Source organism: Leopardus geoffroyi, chromosome C3 (assembly GCF_018350155.1).
Source record: "Leopardus geoffroyi isolate Oge1 chromosome C3, O.geoffroyi_Oge1_pat1.0, whole genome shotgun sequence".
In the NCBI taxonomy this organism is placed as follows: Eukaryota; Metazoa; Chordata; class Mammalia; order Carnivora; family Felidae; genus Leopardus; species Leopardus geoffroyi.
Window position 1 is genome coordinate 30,062,334 of NC_059338.1, and position 19,859 is coordinate 30,082,192.

At 37.6% G+C, this 19,859-nt stretch overlaps 1 protein-coding gene across 1 annotated transcript in view; it reads left to right on the forward strand.

Annotated features, from left to right (window-relative positions):
- Positions 1-19,505, forward strand: part of KIF14 (kinesin family member 14) — a 56,920-nt gene extending 37,415 nt beyond the window's left edge. The window contains exons 23-30 of the mRNA XM_045456570.1: positions 2,229-2,323; positions 6,172-6,396; positions 6,877-7,061; positions 9,891-10,049; positions 10,627-10,749; positions 14,468-14,542; positions 16,857-16,995; positions 17,366-19,505. Of these exons, the coding sequence (XP_045312526.1) occupies positions 2,229-2,323; positions 6,172-6,396; positions 6,877-7,061; positions 9,891-10,049; positions 10,627-10,749; positions 14,468-14,542; positions 16,857-16,995; positions 17,366-17,745 (1,381 nt within the window). The 3' untranslated portion in view covers positions 17,746-19,505. The remainder of the gene's footprint in view (positions 1-2,228; positions 2,324-6,171; positions 6,397-6,876; positions 7,062-9,890; positions 10,050-10,626; positions 10,750-14,467; positions 14,543-16,856; positions 16,996-17,365) is intronic.
- Positions 19,506-19,859: the final 354 nt, after the last annotated feature.

The following is a 19,859-nucleotide window of genomic DNA, read 5'->3' on the forward strand; positions in this document are numbered from 1 at the left end:
GCTTATTGAAAGTTGGTGATTTACATCTTATTTTCTGCTAACTTCAGAAAAAATTAGGGAACCAGGAATCTACTCCTGAAATCATTGTTGCACTGTATGCTCACTTGGATGTAAATTAAAAAATAAATTATTAAAAATAAATAAATAAATAAACATTAAAAAAATAAAGAAAGAATTGGGGAACCAGCAGAAGTTTAAATTGTTGCTGAAAAGCCAAAGCTTCTTTTAATATTTTTTAAGATTTTGAAATCCAGGTGTTTTCATTTGGTAAAGAGGTTTTCTTGATAACTTCTATAATTTAAAAGTATCATATTTTTTTAAAAAAATGAATTGCTCTCGGTCAGAGACCTTGTATATGAAGTTTCAGCCTTGTAAGAATGTTTATGACAGAATTGCAAACTCTGAGAATGCCTCCAGGTAATGGAAACACTGACAGATTCTTAATTATGGAACTGCTACCCGGCCACAATACGCACAGCTGTTCTGCAATAAAATAGACTGGTTTGGCTGCCTATAAATTTTGATATGTATTGTGGACAGTTAAAAGTAAAATTTCCCCTGAGGTTCAGTGAAAATTCTGTGAAAAGAACGTAACAAGCATTTTATTTGTGTTTAAACATTGTTTAACCACAATAGTGTTAAAAGAGTAAGTTTTCCTAGTTTAGACTTAGTGTTATACCCTTTCCTTTCGTCCCTAAGTACAAAAAACTGTTACTTTTGAGAATTGACATTTCCTCTCCCTCTTACCAGTCATACTGAGAGTTGATTTTTCCTCACCCTGTTATCATTATATTTCTGTGTTTTTCTTGTAGGAATTCATGGGGAAAAATTAAATTTGAAACATTTAGAGGACTGCAGATAGAACTCGTTTTTGTTTAACGGTCTTTTCAACAAACAGCATTTTTCTTTGAGGGGCCGATGGTAATAGAGAGTTCTGTCAGGAAAGAGACTTCAAAGGATCCCCTAGATTTAGATCCAGGTCACCGCTCGTGTCTTCAGGGATGTAATGAGGGCTGGAGTTGGAGTTCAGAAAATTGATAGATGAATGGCAATCTGGAAGTAGGCTGCCTTTTCCAGTAGCAGTTAGGAAGAATGAATAACAGCTAGACAGCCAGCCACACTCAAGGGAGAAATCTGAGTGGTTTTATGGGCTGTGGGAAAAGAGGCAGCCAAAAGAGCGATTAAGGATAGTCATTCTCTCCATTTGTGCTATTGCTACACTTCACAGGTATTATGCTTTTCCCACTGTGTAGCAAATACTTACTTGAATGTTTATTTAAGTGTTTAGAATCCTTCCCAGGATGTTCTCAGGATAAAATCCAAGCTTCCTTAATTGGCATCCGAGGTCAGCCTCAAGCTGGCCCCCACACACCTCGCAGCCTCATCCCTTGCTACTCTTTCACATCTTAGACTGCAGTCCTTCCGAACCTCGCTTGTCTCTTTGCACGCGCAGTACTTTTCTCTCATCGCCGCGTCTTCCCGCATCCTGGCGCCCGTGTCTGAATACTCTTCCTTCTTTCTCAAGCCTGCCTCCTCATTTGGCTAACTCCTGTGCATCCTTCAGTGTCACTGTTCCCAGAGGCCCTCCTGACTCCTTGGGCCAGGTTGAGTTCTCCAGAATCTACCATGGCATGCTCTGCTCTCTTGAAACATCACTTTATTGTAATTATTTGCCTAATTTCTCTTTTGTTACAGAAAAGGAGCCCAGAAACCATGTTTGCTTGTTTAACCACAGTATCTAGAGCCTGTAAATAGTAATACTCTTCAAATATCAAGCAAATATTGTTTAATTAATAACTAACTGTATGCTTAGAATAATACCTCTAAATAGTAAAGTTCGTGCTCAGTAAACCAAATGAACTATTTCTTGATGAAAAGGTTTCCATGGAAAAGACACACGTGCATACCCAGTTTCTTTAGAGAATTAAGAACATTCTTGGGGTGCCCAGGTGGCTCAGTCGGTTGAATGTCTGACTCTTGATCTTGGCTCAGGTCATGACCTTGCGGTTTGTGGGATTGAGCCCCATATCAGGCTCTGCACTGACAGCACAGAACCTGCTTGGGATTCTCTTTCTCCCCCTCTCTCTGCCTCTCCCTCTCTCTCTCTCTCTCAAAATAAATAAACTTAAAAAAAAAATCTGTTCCTTTTTTTTTTAAAAAAAGAATATTATTAATATTATTACTCCATGTAGTATATAACTACTAATTTTATGGTTTATCTTTTTTAGGAGCAAAAGTTTGATGAAGAACAGGAGAATTTCTGGTTGTTTACATGATATACAAGCCTACCCAATTCAGAATTTGCATTCTTCCCATTCATCAGGTATTTTTTCATCGAATTTTCTTATATCCTGAGAAAAGCATCAAGTCCTGGCTCAGTCACTACCTTGTGTCATGTTCTTATTGCAAATCATTTCATCCAAACTTTCACTTTTTTTGCAAAGTGAAGAGGGTGGGCTGGGTGGCCCTTTCCATGTCTAAAATTCTGTGCTCAGAGCCTCTCAATAGAGTGCCTAATTCAAATGTGGAAGGAAAGTGTAAGAGAAAAAATTACAGGAATTTTTCCAGCAAATAATTATTTTATGTGAATATGGATGACAGTATTAATTTTCCTATAGAAGGGGGACACCCTGTAAATTTGCATGTCTAACTACCTGTAAGAGTTGAAATTACTACCAGGTAGTAGGGGCTATACAGCAATAAAAGAGAAAAACGCCTACTTCACTCAACAACCTGGATGAATCCCAAAAACGTTCCATTGAGTGAAAGAAACCAGAAAACAAAAAGTACATACTGTATGATTATATTTCTGTGAAGCTCAGGAACAGGCACAACTGATGTATGGTGACAGAAGCCAGAGCAGTTCGGAAGAGAATAATGGCTCCAGAGGGAACCTGCTGGAATGTGCTTGTGGAAACCTTGCACACATTGATCTGAGAGGGGGCGCGCACATATGTGAAAGCAATAAGCTGTATACTTAAGATGTGCACACTTTACAAAGGATAAACTATACCTTAGGAAACAAAAAGTTTTAAAGTTGCTATATAAGTTAATAATCTGTGTGATAAGGGCACTAATGGGATACAAGTAGTCGTAAAAGAAATCATATTTCATCTTGACTTTATTTTTTAAATTTTTTTTTTTTTTTTTCAACGTTTATTTTATTTTTGGGACAGAGAGAGACAGAGCATGAACGGGGGAGGGGCAGAGAGAGAGGGAGACACAGAATCGGAAACAGGCTCCAGGCTCTGAGCCATCAGCCCAGAGCCCGACGCGGGGCTCGAACTCACGGACCGCGAGATCGTGACCTGGCTGAAGTCGGACGCTTAACCGACTGCGCCACCCAGGCGCCCCTCATCTTGACTTTAAAATAGAGAAATTTGATTTCTTTCTTTTTAAACCTAAAATTACTTTTTAGGAAGATAATTATCTTAATACTTATTTAATCTAAGGGAAACAAAATAAGCTGTAGGCTTTTTGTTTACCAGCACAATAAAAGGTTATGTATCTGTGGTATCGTTATTTATTCAGTATTATTTGAGAGTAAGAGGTTTTACCAAAGTAGTTTTTCCAGATGAATTAAAGCTGCCTTTTTAAGGGCCATATTTAAAAATTAAGTAAAATACAAAAGGTCTTTGCTTGTTCGCAGTTTTCAAAGAGGGAAACAGAAACCCCCATCTGCATTTAGTATGGACTCGTCTGGGCTGCGGGTTCTGGAGGGTGCACTTTTCAGCTCTGGGAAGTTGAGCAAATGTCTTAACTTCTCACCTTAAGGGACATATATTTATATTTTTTTAATGAAAAAAAAATGTAAGTTTATTTATTTATTTTGAGAGAGGGAGCGTGCACACCGGCAAGTGGAGTAGGAGCAGAGAGAATCTCAAGCAGGCTCTGCATTGTCAGCAGAGCTCAGTGTGGAGCTTGAACTCACGAACTGTGAATCCATGACCTGAGCCCAAATCAAGAGTAGGGCGCTTAACCGACTGAGCCTCCCAGGCACCCAGGGCCATATTTTTAAACTAGGGTTTTGCAAGGCTTTGTAAAATGTTGATGCTGGATTTTATCTATTTATTATTTATTTTATTTAAAAAAATTATTTATATATTTTATTTTACTTTTATTTTATTTTATTTTTTTAATTTTTTTAATGTTTTATTTATTTTTGAGACAGAGAGAGAGACAGCATGAGCAGGGGAGGGGCAGAGAAAGAGGGAGACACAGAACCAGAAGCAGGCTCCAGGCTCCGAGCTGTCAGCACAGAGCCCGACACGGGGCTGGAAACCATGAGCTGTGAGATCATGACCTGAGCCGAAGTCAGACGCTCAACCGACTGAGCCACCCAGGCGCCCCTATTAATTTATTTAAAGACAGGAAACAAACCATAAGAGACTCTTTTTAGCCAGTTAAAAAAATTTTTTTTAAATGTTTATTTATTTTTGAGAGAGCTGGAGAAGCAGATTGTGAGTGGGAGGGGCAGACAGAGACATAGAATCTGAAGCAGGCTCTAGGCTCTGAGCTGTCAGCACAGAGCCCCAAACGGGGCTCAAACTTGCAGACTGTGGGATCATGACCTGAGCCAAAGTTGGATGCTTAACTGACTGTGCCTCCCAGGCTCCCTGCTACTGTTATGTTTTGTTTTGTTTTAATATTTATTTATTTATTTCAAGAGAGAGCATGCAAGCATGAGGTGGGATGTGTGGGGGAGGGAGAGAGGAAGAGGGAGAGAGAATCCCATGCAGGCTCTGTGTTGTCAGTGCATGTAGCTTTCTATCAACCATGAGATCATGACCTGAGCCCAAATCAAGTGTCGGACACTTAACCAACTGAGCCACCCAGGTGCCCTGATGCTGGATTTTAGAATGCATTAACATCATTACGTTCTTAAACAGAGAATATATTGGTAACTATTTATGATGACTAGATTATAATCATTATTATCATGATATTATTACCCTGCAGTGTAGAGCTTTTTCTCTTCCCAAATCAAATTCATCTTTGGTCTAGACTCTTTTTTTTTTTTTAAATACTTTTATTTTGTTTTGTTTTGTTTTTTAAGTAAACTCTACCCCCAACATGGGGCTGATCCCGAGATCAGGATTCTTACGCTCTACTGACCGAGCCAGCTACGTGCCCTGTTCTAGACTCTTAAGAGTCCCCATCCTTTGCCCTCATTTTACCTTCCTTTTTTTTTTTTTTTTTTTTTTAATTTTTTTTCAACGTTTATTTATTTTTGGGACAGAGAGAGACAGAGCATGAACGGGGGAGGGGCAGAGAGAGAGGGAGACACAGAATCGGAAACAGGCTCCAGGCTCTGAGCCACCAGCCCAGAGCCTGACGCGGGGCTCGAACTCACGGACCGCGAGATCGTGACCTGGCTGAAGTCGGACGCTTAACCGACTGCGCCACCCAGGCGCCCCTTACCTTCCTTTTAGTTTGCTGTTTGTATTGCCTATGAACTGTATCAAAAAAATAATCTTATTTATTAAATGAGAATCATTATACTCATGAGTTAGCATTCTAGTATAAAGTTATTTCCAGAGGGTCCAAATGAGCTCTTTCAAGCTTTTCCATTTACTTCTGGTTTGGATAGTGCTTAGAAAATTATGGTGAAAGTCTGTCTCCCAGAGATGTGATATATTAACTGTAGATAATTGGCTTTAGCCTATTTTGATTATAGTATACTTAGAGATGGAACTATTAAAAGTAGAGCTATTGAGACATTCCTCTTAATATAGTTTCCTTTATTATTGCCTATGTTTCCAGCTTATGAATTAAATTAACTTTACATTATGATATTTATATTTATTATTTTTATATTATTTTATTTCATGTAACTGCCATTGTTTCCACCAATTCACTGTTTCTTAGCTGTTCCCAAAAAGTAAATAAAGAAGGAGATTGAACCAGTGGTTATTTAGTTTATTTGAATTGTCTGTTATTTATATTGTTGAACTACTAACCTATGGATTGATGCCATTGAAAGATTAATTGACTTCCTTTATGGACTTGTGTTTTCACTTTGGCATATAGAAGTAAGGGTGTATTGAAATAAGAACAGCCTGCTTTGAAATTAGTGACGAATGAGTCCATAATATGCTTGCATTAATGTATTTGTTGGAAAGTGTTGTGCCTGAAAAGTAGGCTTAACATGGCTATTTTCTGCCGATATAGGCTTACTGGAGAAATCGAGCACCATTTCCCCAAGTTCAGCAGAATCTTTTCTTCCTGGAATTTGCAAAGAATTGATTGGGTCATCGTTAGATTTTCTTGGACAGAGTTATGATGAAGAAAAAAGCATGGCAGACAGCCTGATTAATAATTTTCTTAAAATTTATCATGGGCTATTTGCCATTTCCAAAGCTCATGAAGAACAAGATGAAGAAAGTCAAGATAACTGTAAGCAACCTTACTGCTTTTATTAACTTACATGAATGACTATTTTCTGCACATTACATTTGCTTTTGAATGACTGCCACATTTGGCATGCATTTTCTGACTATGGTAAAATGTTTCTTAAACATTTTAAATCCTAACCTTAACCCTAACCTGAATCCTAGACTAGAATAATCTTTTTTTTCTTTTAATAAATTTTTCTTTTAAATGTTTATTTATTTTTGAGAGAGATGGAGACAGAATGAGAGTGGGTTAGGGGCAGAGAGAGAGGGAGACACAGTATCCGAAGCAGGCTCCTGGCTCCGAGCTGTCAGCATAGAGCCCGACACGGGGCTCGAACTCACCGAGCTGTGAGATCATGACCTAAGTCAAAGCGTCCGAAGTCGGATGCTCAATTGACTGAGCCACCCAGGTGCCCCTAGACTAGAATAATCTTTTATTTGGAGATTATTTCTTCCAATAATTTTCCTTCTTCTTTCGAAGTGTTCTCTTCTGATCGAGCAACCCAGTCACTTACTATCCAGGTCACATGTGCTTTTGAGCAGCTTGTGGTTCTAATCAAACACTGGCTGGATGATATTCTACCTTGTACCAGCACAGCAAGACTTGAAGATGAACTGAGACAAGAGGTCAAAAAACTAGGAGGCTACTTACAGTTATTTTTGCAGGTAAGTTGATTTGCTGATTGTCATTTGAAGAAGTCATTTATTCAGCAAGTATTTATTGACCTTCTACTGTCTGCATCTTCCCTAAAATTAGATCTGTAGGATTTTCAGAGGTGATTTCTGTTTTGCAATTCTGAAAGTGTGGTTTTCTATGATTGTTTATTATTTATTGCCTCTGTGCCAGGCACTGAGAATTCTCAGTGATTGACAAATATTAACTCATTCAATTCTCTTAACAACTTTAGAAGTAGGTACTTTTCTTAATCACCATTTTATAAATGAAGAAATGGAGGCACAGGATATGTAGTCTTTCCTGTTTTATAACCAGTAACATATTATACTATGCTAGTCCTCAATAATGGCTATTGGGAAGAAAGGCGGAGTCTTGCTTTGTTATATATTGGGTATCAACTTGTGCTGAATGAGTCGAATCACAAGCCCACCGGTATATGGTCAAGAAAAGTAATTTTTTTTTTCCTGTTTACCTTATATCAAGTGAGATTAGGCATGACTGTGAAGAAGAAGTAAGATAAAAGCTTCTTGGCTGTCACATAAAATCTGGAAGGAGGCATGGTGGCTCTGTTCCACACCTTGAGAGCTAAGCTCCTTCTAATGTGCCCTCTGCCAAGCCTAATGCATGCCCTTTATTTCATGGTCCACCCTAGTGGTGGAGCTCTGTCTGAATTCAGTGCAGCAGGATGAAAGAAGTGACAAAGAAGGGAAAGGCCAAATGGGCCTTCTTTTAAGGGTAGGTTCTAGAAATTTCCATATGACATTTCTCTTTATAAATCTTTGGCCAGGACTTCATTACATGACCACATCTAGCCACAAGTATTATTGGGAAATTATTTTTTATTCTGGACAGCTGTGTACCTAGTGAAAAATCAAGAGTTCTATTACCATGGAAGAAGTAGAGAATTTGATTCTGGTTAATACCTAGTCATCTGCCATATCAGTGAACTCTTCCTTAAGAATTCCTTGACTGTCTGAGGGAAGTAGTTATGAAAATACCAAAGGGGATAGGTTTCACTTTTTAAAATGGGTAACTTGGCTTCTTGACAAAATGTTCTAGAATATTTGAACAAATCTTATGTTATAGCACCCACCAAGAGACTTTCTACATTCTACTATTGTAGTAGAAGGTTAGTTGTATCAAATACTTCCTGAGTGGGCTATTTATTTATTGATAGGATTTGGAAATGTTTATTTGGTTGAGTAATCTAGTCAAATTGAAATCGAATGTTTATTTTTAATTATCCATTATTCTTCCCTAGGAGGTCTTTCTGGGTCTCCCCATGACTTGGTTAGACATTTCTCTTATTTGTTTTTCTGTTAGGCCTGTACTTCACCTGTTATGCCCTTTAATATATCATATTTACAGGCTTGCATACCTCATTGGGCAGAGTAAGCTTTGAGTAGTTAGAGGGACAGTGGGTCTTTTTTCACAAGGACTCATCATATGATAGCTGCTTGTTTGGATACTTGTTATTGAGGTAATGAAAAATTCACACTGGATGAAGGATCACTTGGGATATAAGTGGTGAGGAAACAGAATGACCCTAAGACAGACAGGTGGACTGCAAACAGGTGTGGGTGAAGTATTAGGTGAAGAAGATGCTCTGAGCACAGGGCCATGAAGATGAGAGGGAACGCTGGCCAGAAAGCTGGGGAGCCAAAACCTGAGGATCTGACTTATGCTTGAGCCTGGAAAAGGAAGCTAGCAGAGGGGTGGTCTGTGGTGGAAAAGAGAGTTTGAAATATACTTAGTTGGCTCTTAGGTTTGAGAGGCAGTTCAGGAACAGAAAAAAACAAAACAAAACAAAAAAACCACTATTGGCATTTGGAAAACCAGTGTTTGAACCCATGCTGAATTAGTTCTGTGTCCTTGGGCAAGCTGCTTCACTTTTTGAGTCTCCCATTTTGTCACCGGGAAAATAAAAATAAGGCCTGTCTGGCAAGATTGCCATGAGGATCAGATGGATGGATGTGATAAGAAGGTACCTATTAGAGCAACTGGTGTGTAGTTTCTTTCCTTCTTTTCATTCTCTGGAAAGACCACTCTGAACTTAGGGGTTGCGATCTACAGCTCTATGGGAAATGTTTTATAGGAATCGAGGATGGAGAGAACAGGTGACCTGGAGGGGAAGTTAGAGCTCAGGAGACACTTGCGTTATGTTGGCACAACTGAATTTAGTGATTACGCTTACTAGCTAAGTATGGTGTCAGAAGTCTTACCTTTTAGCAGTATTATAAGCATGTCCCAGAAAGCAGGCCAAGAGAAGTATTTTGAAGAGAATCACTGTAGTTGGCAGGTAACAGAAAGAAAAGCTCGGGGAACACCTACCTCCTCGTTGGGCATGTGCACTCTGGTGCAGGAGAAGCCTTTTGTTTGGAGGGTGGTCTTCCCCCCTTTTCCTTCCCTTTCTTCTTCCTTCTCCCCTGATAAAAAAAAATATCTTTGCCCACCATCTGTCAGATGGCTTCCGGGACAGGAAAAGTTGAAAGGCAAAAGCGCCATGGTTTTGTTCCTTCTTGGGGGGTGGGGGACTTTCACTTATCACTTCTTTCTTATATTAGTTAACTGCATGCTTGTCTTATGTCTCCTATTAGTGTGTAAGGTCTTTGAGGGTAGAGACTATATCCTAGTCATTTTATCCTCGTTAGGAGCTATAGGGTTGCATGTTTTCTGGCTCTGACTGAGATTTTTATGAAGCATAGTCACCATATCGATGAATGCAGAATTTGTTTTCTTCAAATTGCTTTTCTTGTCTTGTCTTTACCACCCTGTGTAATCTCATGTATCTTATGTACTGGTCCATTTTTATTTTATAGGGATGCTGTTCAGATATCTCATCAATGGTAAAAGAAGCTCAAAACAAAATTATCCAAATTGTACAACAAGCGGTGAAGTATGTGGGACAGTTAGCAGTTCTTAAAGGGAGCGAGCTACATTTTCTGGAAAACAGTAGCAATAGGGCTACCAGTGTTCAGGTAATTTGGTGATATTAGTTTTGAAAGACTTCATCTGAGGGAACAGTAGACTCCTGATAATAGTATCACTAAACATGATAAGTTGTTTTTATTTGAAAAAAGCTCATACTTTTAATAGTTTAGCAATATAATTTAAAATGGTTTCAATCTGCGTTGGCTAAATGTACTGGATAATTCTGAAATCCTCATTTTACTTTTTGGATCTTTGCTTTCATGATAGCCACCTTCTTAGCCAATGAACATATGAAGAACTCTATAATTCTAGAAAATTTGTATTTGCTTGCTTTAAGTATTCATGCCATTGAAAACATAGTAATAGAATGTTACTGTGTTCTAGGAATGTATTGTCCTGCCTAAGATGATAGACATTCTTTATAGCACGTTATATGTGGAATGCTAAATTACAGGTTTGCTACCTTTCTTATAGACTGTTAGATCTTATCCCAGCTTTAGCTGAATTTAATAAACTTGGAACTTATAATCCTACAATAAGCAGAAAATAAAATTAGTTGTTTGATAATTTTTAAAAAAATGTAAAACCCGAGTTTTCCAGTTAATGCTTAAAAACTTTTTCTAGGAGGATTTCATGGATGCTCTTTGTGATGGTGTAGACTTAGGAGTGAAGATTCTATTAGATTCTGGACTAGAAAAAGCAAAAGAACTTCAGCATGGACTCTTAAGGCAGTGTACCCAAAATGAGGTAAGAGGAATGAAAGAACATTCTACATAGTACCAGATGGTCTGTAAAGGGGATTTAAAAAAATTTGTTCTGGGGCATCTGGGTGGCTCAGCTGGTTAAGTGTTTGACTTTAGCTCAGGTCATGATCTCACGGTTTGTGAGTTCAAGCTCCACGTCGAGCTCTGTGCTGACAGCTCAGAGCCTGGAGCCTGTTTCAGATTCTGTGTCTCCCTCTCTCTCTGCCCCTCCCCCACTTGCACTCTGTCTCTCTGTCCCTCAAAAAATGAATAAACACCAAAAAATTTTTTAAAAATTAGTTCAATAAATTGGATTCTTATAGATTTATGTATTTTAATTTGTGTTGAATAATTATTTTATTGAAAAGGCTGATGCTATCATTATGTCATGGTGATATTTTCCCAAGTTACTCTTGAGTTACTGCAGCCTCTGTTGTATAATTTTGTCAGTTATTATCCATGAAAATTCAGCCTGTGGATACACTCCAGAGCAGAATGGAGTGTGGCGCTGACACCTAGTGTTCACTTTCTGCTTGTCTTTTTCTTCTTGCTCTTTGGTTAGGTCTCTACTTGTCCACTTAAGAATAGAAACTACCCGGGCACCTGGGTGGCTCAGTCGGTTGAGCGTCCGACTTCGGCTCAGTTCATGATCTCGCAGTTGACGAGTTGGAGCCCCGTGTCGGGCTCCGTGCTGACAGCTCAGAGCCTGGAGCCTGCTTCCGATTTGGTGTCTCCCTCTCTCTCTGCCTCTCCCCTGCTCATCCTCTGTCTCTGTCTCAAAAATAAAGATAAACATTAAAAAAAAAAAAAAGAATAGAAACTACCATTTATTGATCCAATATTTTAAACTAAATATTTTGACAGAGGCGTTCACCTCTGTTATTTCATATTAAGACACAGAACCAACACAGATTTGAGTGACTTCCTAAAATATGCTTCCTCCCCACCTCCTCCAGCTAACTAACATGGAAGCATAAAAGCAATGCTGTCTTAGAGGTGGCACTGTGGTTAAAACCTGTCTCTGTTATTCTCCAGCAATCATTCATCAAGTCAGTGCTCTGACTCTGTTTCCTCACGTGTCCTATGTAATAATACCTATGTCCTAGGTTGTGACATTATTTATTAAATTTATTAAGTCACTTATTAAATCATCTCTCAGTGACAATTACAGGACTGATGCTTTATGTGTAATAGTGGTGAACCTCCCCACTTGCAAGGTAGGAATTACTCGTCTTCCTATGCGTTTCATTGAGCTGGAGAACCTTGTCCAGTCTCGAGCCAGGGTTTTATATTCTACCCACCTGACTCCGAAGCTCAGAACGCTAACTAAATAAGTTTTGTAAGCCATTGTTCAGGCACTAATTTTCTTCACTGAGAGTTACTAGTAATGAATTGGGGATTCAGAAGGTAAGTTCAAATCTTACCACAGTGAGTTTCAGAGAGGTGTCTGTTCAGCAGTCACATTGTAACAACTTCTTGTTAAAACCATCTCTGCCCATTCCCTTTCTTTTTCTGGAGTCAGTCAGCTGGGATGGAGCTCTCTGGGGATGTTTTGGTTCCTGAGATCATCCCCCTTAAGAGGGATATCATTTACATACATACTGATTTACCTAGGGAAGTAAATCCGGCGGAAGACTGTTAGCTTCCACCCCTCTGGCTAGTTGTTTCCAGGAAGGCATAGAGTAAGTTAATTTTTTTTTTCATTAATATATGTCTAGCTTATCTTTCTGGGGGGAAACTTTCCATATAAGCCAGAGGGGATCTCCATTCCTTTCCTCAGACTAAAGGGCTTTATAGATTAATCACTGTCCGAACCGTCTCAGAACTGGAGAAAGACCCTGAACATTAAGTTGCTCTCCCACTTCCTGTGTAGCTTTGAGCTGCTTGCCTGAGCCCCACTTGTTCATTTAAAATGTGAAGATGTTCATAGGTACTTCGTAAAATTGTTCTGAGGATTATGTGCCAGGCAAGTCAGGTCCCTCAGCTCGCTTGGTCTTGTTCTCTGTGGATGTTTGCCTCTCTCACTTTGTGCTTTTATTTTGTTTTTAAAATAAAAACTCCTTCAAAAGGAGCTCATTTTGTCACTAGATCTGGGTCTAATCATATTGTAGGAGACATGAGGCTGATTTCAGTTCTATAATGCAACTTTGAAGAAAGTGGACTCCCACTGGCCACTGCTGACATCTTCAGCTTGGTTTTGCTCAGCAGCACATTTATCACTGAAACACTATCACTGTTTGCAGATTGAATGTCTGCTGGCAGTAAGTGCAAGAGGCTATAGAATAAGTTAATGAAAAGCAGAGATGAAGTAATGCATGTGAATGTGCGTAGCAAGTAGCAAAGCAGGGTGTGGATGTTAGCTTTGCTATCGTTTTGAGGAAATAAACAGCAAATGAGTCAGGCCCATCTTGCATAAAATTCATATTATCTGCATTTCATGCAGACCTCTACCTCCCTTCCTCTCATTTTCTCTCTGTGGTATGCCGCAGCTATTTATTTAGTCATGGTGGGGTTTTAGCTTATCGTATTCTTAGAAGTTAAAACTCAAGAACCTATGGAAGGAAAGCAAAGAATCTGAAGAAATAGAAAATAGGCTCAAACATAAGGCATAGGAGTTATAATTGTAAAGCTGGAGTCAAGGGGAAAAAAGATTTTTTTTTTTCAACCAGATACAGGAAATCTAAGACCTAGGGAAGAGCTGTGTGGGTAAAGCCAATTAAATTCTTAAAATAGAATCCCCTGGCAGAAATTAAGTGAGAAGACACCTTAGGGGGCAACATTGAGCAGCACAAAAGCAAAGGCTTAGAATTTACACTGGGGTTCCGGCCCTGGCTCTGAGTCGTAGGAGCGCGGGATCTGTTTTCTTATTTGTAAAAGGAGGACAATTGCGTATGCAGCATAGGGCTGTAATGGAGAAGCAAATAATAAAACATGTAAGTGAAATAACTTGGACACAGGAAGACAAGTATTATATGATCTCATTTATATGTGGAATCTAAAAATAAAGCTTAAATCATAGAAACAGAGAACAGACTAGCGGTTACCAGTCAGAGGGTGGGGATGGGTGAAATGGGTGCAGGTGGTCCAAAAGTACCAACTTCCAGTTATAAGGTAAGTCCTGGGGATGCAAAATGCAGCACAGTGACTATAGTTAACAGTACTACTATATTGTGTATTTAAATGTTGCTAAGAGAATAGATCTTAAAAGTTCTCATCACAAGAAAAAGGATTGTAACTATATGAGGTAATGAATGTTAACTAAACTCACTATGGTGGTCATTTTGCAGTATACTGGATCATGTTATACACCTTAAACTAATCCAATGTTAGTTGTCAAATATATTTTAATAAAACTGGGGAAATGTATTTGTAGTTCTTAGAGCATAATATTTGCTTTGTATTAGTTATCTCATACTCTTCCAAGGGAAGTCTTGGAAATTTCCTTCCTATAAATATTTAAATATAAGGCAAAATGCTATTATTATAACAAACATCAGAGGGTATCTATATTTAATATAGAATCAATATGCAATTTATTTTGAAAGAAATTTTGCTCACATGATTTAGGTACCCCAGTTGTTTAATTATAGTCCCAATAAAAGAACTCGAGTCTTTTGTCTTCTTAGACGAAAATTCTTCCCTGTCTTGTCCCATAGAATTCTAGGATTTCTGAACTTCTAAATAATTATTTGTGTAATAAAATATGTTAACATTCTCTATAGGTTACCAAACAGATGAAAGCTAATGCCATGGGATTGATTGGATCTCTTGAAAACATCTTTGCTGAGTGGAAAACAGTAAGAGAAGCTTTAAATTGTTTTTGTGTTTACTTTTCCTTGGTGTATTTTATCATTTCATTTGGTTTAAGTGTAGATATGATATGTTTATTTATGTTTTTTTTTAATTTTTTTAAATGTTTATTTATTTTTGAGAGAGAGAGAGAGAGACAGAGTGTGAGCGGGGGAGGGGCAGAGAGAGAGGGAGACGTAGAATCTGAAGCAGGTTCCAGGCTCTGAGCCGTCAGCACAGAGCCTGACGTGGGACTCGAGCTCACGGACCATGAGATCATGACCTGAGCTGAAGTCAGATGCTCAACCAACTGAGCCACCCTGGTGCCCCTATTTCTGTTTTTATCCTTAGCCAGATAATTCCTTTGTGCATGTTTAGTTGAAGCACGTACAGTAGCTCCCTAGCTACTTCCTCTTGGATGTCATAACTTATTTGTTTTAGTAATACATAAGATATTATATAGAAATTGATTAATATTGATGTATTTTATCTATTTCTTAGTTTAGTAACTGTCAGCTTTTGCTGAGATAGTCATTGGCTGAAAAATTGTGTTTAATAGGGGCACCTGGGTGGCTCAGCAGGTTAAGCATCCAATTCTTGATTTTGGCTCAGGTCATGATCTCATGGTTCCTGAGACCTAGTGAGCCCCTGTCAGGCTCCAGGCTGATAGCACAGAGCTTGCTTGGGATTCTCATTCTCCCTCCCTCTCTGTCCCTCCCCCCATCCTTCTCTCTCTCTCTCTCTCTCAAAATAAATAAACTTTAAAAAATTTTGTTTACGGGAATGCAAGCTGGTGCAGCCACTCTGGAAAACAGTATGGAGGTTCCTCAAAAAACCAAAAATTTAGAACTACCCTACGACCCAGCAATTGCACTACTAGGTATTTATCCACGGGATACAGGCGTGCTGTTCCGAAGGGACACATGCATCCCCATGTTTATAGCAGCACTATCCACAATAGCCAAAGTATGGAAAGAGCCCAAATGTCCATCGATGGATGAACGGATAAAGAAGATGTGGTATATATATACAATGGAGTATTACTCAGCAGTCAAAAAGAATGAAATCTTGCCATTTGCAACTACATGGATGGAACTGGAGGGTATTATGCTAAGTGAAATTAGTCATAGAAAGACAAATATATGACTTCATTCATATGAGGACTTTAAGAGACAAAACAGATGAACATAAGGGAAAGGAAACAAAAATCATATAAAAATAAGGAGGGGGACAAAACAGAAGAGACTCATAAATATGGAGAACAAACTGAAGGTTACTGGAGGGGTTGTGGGAGGGGGGATAGTCTAAATGTGTATGGGGCACTAAGGAATCTACTCCTGAAATCATTGTTGCACTATATGCTAACTAATTTGGATGTAAATTTTAAAAAATAAAAAATAAAATTAAAAAAATAAAGAAAAACAATAAAGTACATTAAAGGTTAGAAAAATGTGTTTAATAATATGCTTAAAGATTTTAAAATATAGGTGAATTAGACAAATTATTTTATTTTCATATGACAAGTAAATAGAAAAATATAAACTAAGTATATAATCAATGTGTTAAAAAGGCGGGAAATATCTATGTCCTAAAAATTTTTACTTAAATAAAAATAAATAGGAGATACTAAGTTGAACTCTAAAAAATTAAATAAATTTATCGTTTATGATATTGGGTAATAAAGGGTACTAAGGTTTTATTTCATTCCCATGTAATAGAATGACTGGATTTTGATTTAAAATTAATTTAAAATTCTTGAGGTACCTGGCTGGCCCATTCGGTAGGGCATGTGACTTGCTCTCAGTGTCACGAGTTCAAGCCCTACATTGGATGTAGAGCTTACTTAAAAAAAACTTTTTTTGTGGAGGATACCTGGGTGGCTCAGTTGGTTAGGTGTCTGACTTCTGCTCAGGCCATGATCTCTTGGTTTGTGAGTTCAACCCTGCATCAGGCTCTGTGCTGACGGCTCAGAGCCCAGAAGCCTGCTTTGGATTCTGTTTCCTTCTCTCTCTGCCCCTCCCCCATTCATGCTCTGTCTCTCTCTCTCTCTCTCTCTCTCTCTCTCTCTCAAAAAAAAAAAGAAAAATAAAAAAAAATTTAAAAACCAACTTTTTTTAATTAAAAAAATAAAATTCTTATTTCTTTTGAAAACAGTAATTATTAATATTGTATTTGGTCTTGCTTGTGGAAACAGAATTAAGCATTCGTGAGGAAAGTAACTCTTTCTTGAACATAAGATTCTGGTGATTAAAATCATATTGACTAAGCTTTACTGTCATGTAGTCTATTGTGTGGTTTTAAAAATATCAATTTTATTTACAGAAAAGTTGCAGAAGCGAACTACAGCAAGAAAATTCTGGATACCAAGATTTGAAGAAGATGGTTAATCTTGCTCCAAAATTCTTGAAGTTAAAACATTGCTTAGAGCAAACTATCCAAATTATTATTTCTGCACTGAGAGGTATATGCTCCAGATGGAATTTGTAATTAATCAAAATTTTATAGTATAAAGACTCTCAGACATCTGTTCTTTTAATTTCTAGTTTAATTCATTAATCTAAGTCTAATTAATGCTACTTCCTTGACATTAATTACCAATATAGGAACTTGAATGGTTGCATTCCCACTTAATATATATAAGTACATTGCCTAAATAATTAGATCCTAAAAAACCAGGTGCTTAGTTAGCAGATAAACTGAGTAATCTTAATTAGTTTAGATTTGTCTTGATAGGGTTACTTTGACCTAAAAGATATTTACAGTCATATAACAGTAATAAATACATGATAAAAAATGAAAAGGTTAATTAACTTTTTCTTTTCCTTGCATAGGATGCCACAGTGACAAAAATCTTCTCAAGAATTGTGTTGAAAGCCTGTGCAACTTGACCAAGGATTTTCATGATGACTTCAGCATTCACTCTGCTTCTCTTGACAGCTGTGAGAAGAGAATGCCTCAGGGCAGCCACAGGGGGCTAGAGTCTCTAGTCAAGTCACTCCTCTTCTGTTTTGAATCTGAAGAAAGTCCTAATTTGTTGAAACCCTGGGAAACTTGTAATCAGAATACCGGAGAAGAAGGACAACAATCTAAATCAAGCAGGACTGACTCCGTGAGGAGTAAAGGTGTACCAAAGCGTGTCTATGAACTCCATGGCTCATACCCAGCAGTGGCGTCAGAGGAAAGCACACCCAGTAGGATTCAGTGGGTATGAATTCTGCTACGTAGGCACTTTACGCCCATCCATCCAAGAGAGAGAACACTGGGCAGGCAATTTTCCTCACATAGAATATAAAAAGCAGGAAACCAGCATAAATGTTTCAAAGAAGTGCTTGTGTGTTGGTGGTCTTCCACTGGGCAGGGACAGCATAAGCAGCATGGAATCCTGATTTCAGAATGTGCATTCAGAAGTTTCTGAGACAATTTCGAATAGACATGTTCTGTATTGGAACATGGTGGCAATAGAATGAAATTAGGAGTTTGAAAACAAGTGAATGGTCTCTTCTCCAAGTTTTCATTGCCTTGAATTTTAAGTGTTTGTTTTTAATATTGATGTACTATTTCTGGTTGGTTCTTTAGCTTGTTTGTAAATGGTTACTATAGTTATTATAAGTTATTTTCTCATGAGTGGAAACGTGAACAATCAGCTACCTTTGTGCCTGTGCCTTCTCTCCTCTGCAAGTAGCTACAATGAGGTTTGTGGGCAAGTTGCCAATGTGTTTGTTTAACTAGGGCAACTTAACTTACATTGTTAAATCTAAAACTCTTTTCTTGAAAGGTTAACTGGTTGCCATTTTGAATAGTGTGTTCAAGGCATAGTTTCCTTTTCTTTGCAAATTATAAGTAGCTCCCTAAATATAGTATGATTATATATTAATATGACTTGCTGGCATAATAATTCACTATGTTATCTCTGTTCCATAATGAGGGCTGTATGAATATAATTTAAAAACCTATTAAATATTGACAGAATCACACTTACTGAATGGGGTTAGGAAATCAGAGGCTGGGCCTTTTCTTGATAATGCTTGTTTTGTTAAATACGTAATGAAAGAGTTTGTACATGATTTGGTAAAGATGAAAGATCTTTATTATATCTCACAGCTTAAAACACTTTTGATTTGCAATCAAGTAATAAAGAGAATATTCTACTTTGGGGATCTTTCATTAAGGAACTGACTTGAGGTTTTTGACCACACACATATGTGTAATTTGGAAAGATACCTAATGGTTCTGCTTAGATGATAACGAGTAGTTCCTTGAGAATAATTCTTGTAAATAACCTGATTCTTGCATTTGCCCTTTTCACTTGCAGGTACCACTTGCACATTTGACACGACTAGTGAAAATCAGATGTTAATACCATAAGTAAATTTGATCATTTCTTTGTTAGGGAGAGACTGTAAATAAATACTGGTTATCGTAGCCAGAACAATGTTAATAAACCATGTGCTGTGTTGCCAGGTGCTTTCAAATGGTGCAGAGTAGCAAAGTTTGCTTTCATTTTCTTTTTTTTTTTTTTTTCCTTCTATTTTTGGCATTTGAGCTTGCATTCTTTCTGAAGTTCTAAACATACTTTTCATAGTCAATGCTCTGCCAAGTAGCACTTCTGCGATCAAGTTTTATAAAGTTTATCGCTTAGATGTACATTAAAGAACTTTTCTTGAAGGTTGTACTTCTTTGAAGAATTTTCTAAAGTATCAGTACAGTAGTTTTCATCTTAATGTTTGGTACTTTATCTTTACCCTCTGCTTTCTAAACTCATAAGTTCATTGGTCAGAAATCTGTTAGTGTTGTAAAATTTTGCATATGTATATATATATATTTATACTTTCAAGTAAATTGTTATGCAGTATTTGAATGAATGATAAAACGTATATTTGCTATAGAATCATGTGCACTGATAAGAATGTTATAAAGAGAATGCCTTTAATAAATCTTGTTGGCTTCAGAATTATCTCTTGGCCTAAGGTATTTTTAGTCTATTGGTTTTCTTCATTTACTTTATTTCTGACTCAAAATTGCTATAGTAGCTCTGCCTTGATAATAGTTATACTAGTTACCTAATAGTTTTATTTGTAACTGTGATTATATTTATACTGGTATCTCAAATCAAACAATTAGGAAATACTAAATAATATTAGGACAACTACTTGGATTTTTTTTTTTTTTTTTTTTTTTTTTGACATTGCTCTGCCTCTTTGCAGTTGGTTGTCTGGAATAGATTTATCCCCATGTGCTGTAGTGGAAAGAGCATGAGCTTTGGAGTTTGACACATTTTTCATTCATTTAGAGTATGAATCCCAACAAGGCTATTTAGTAACTGTA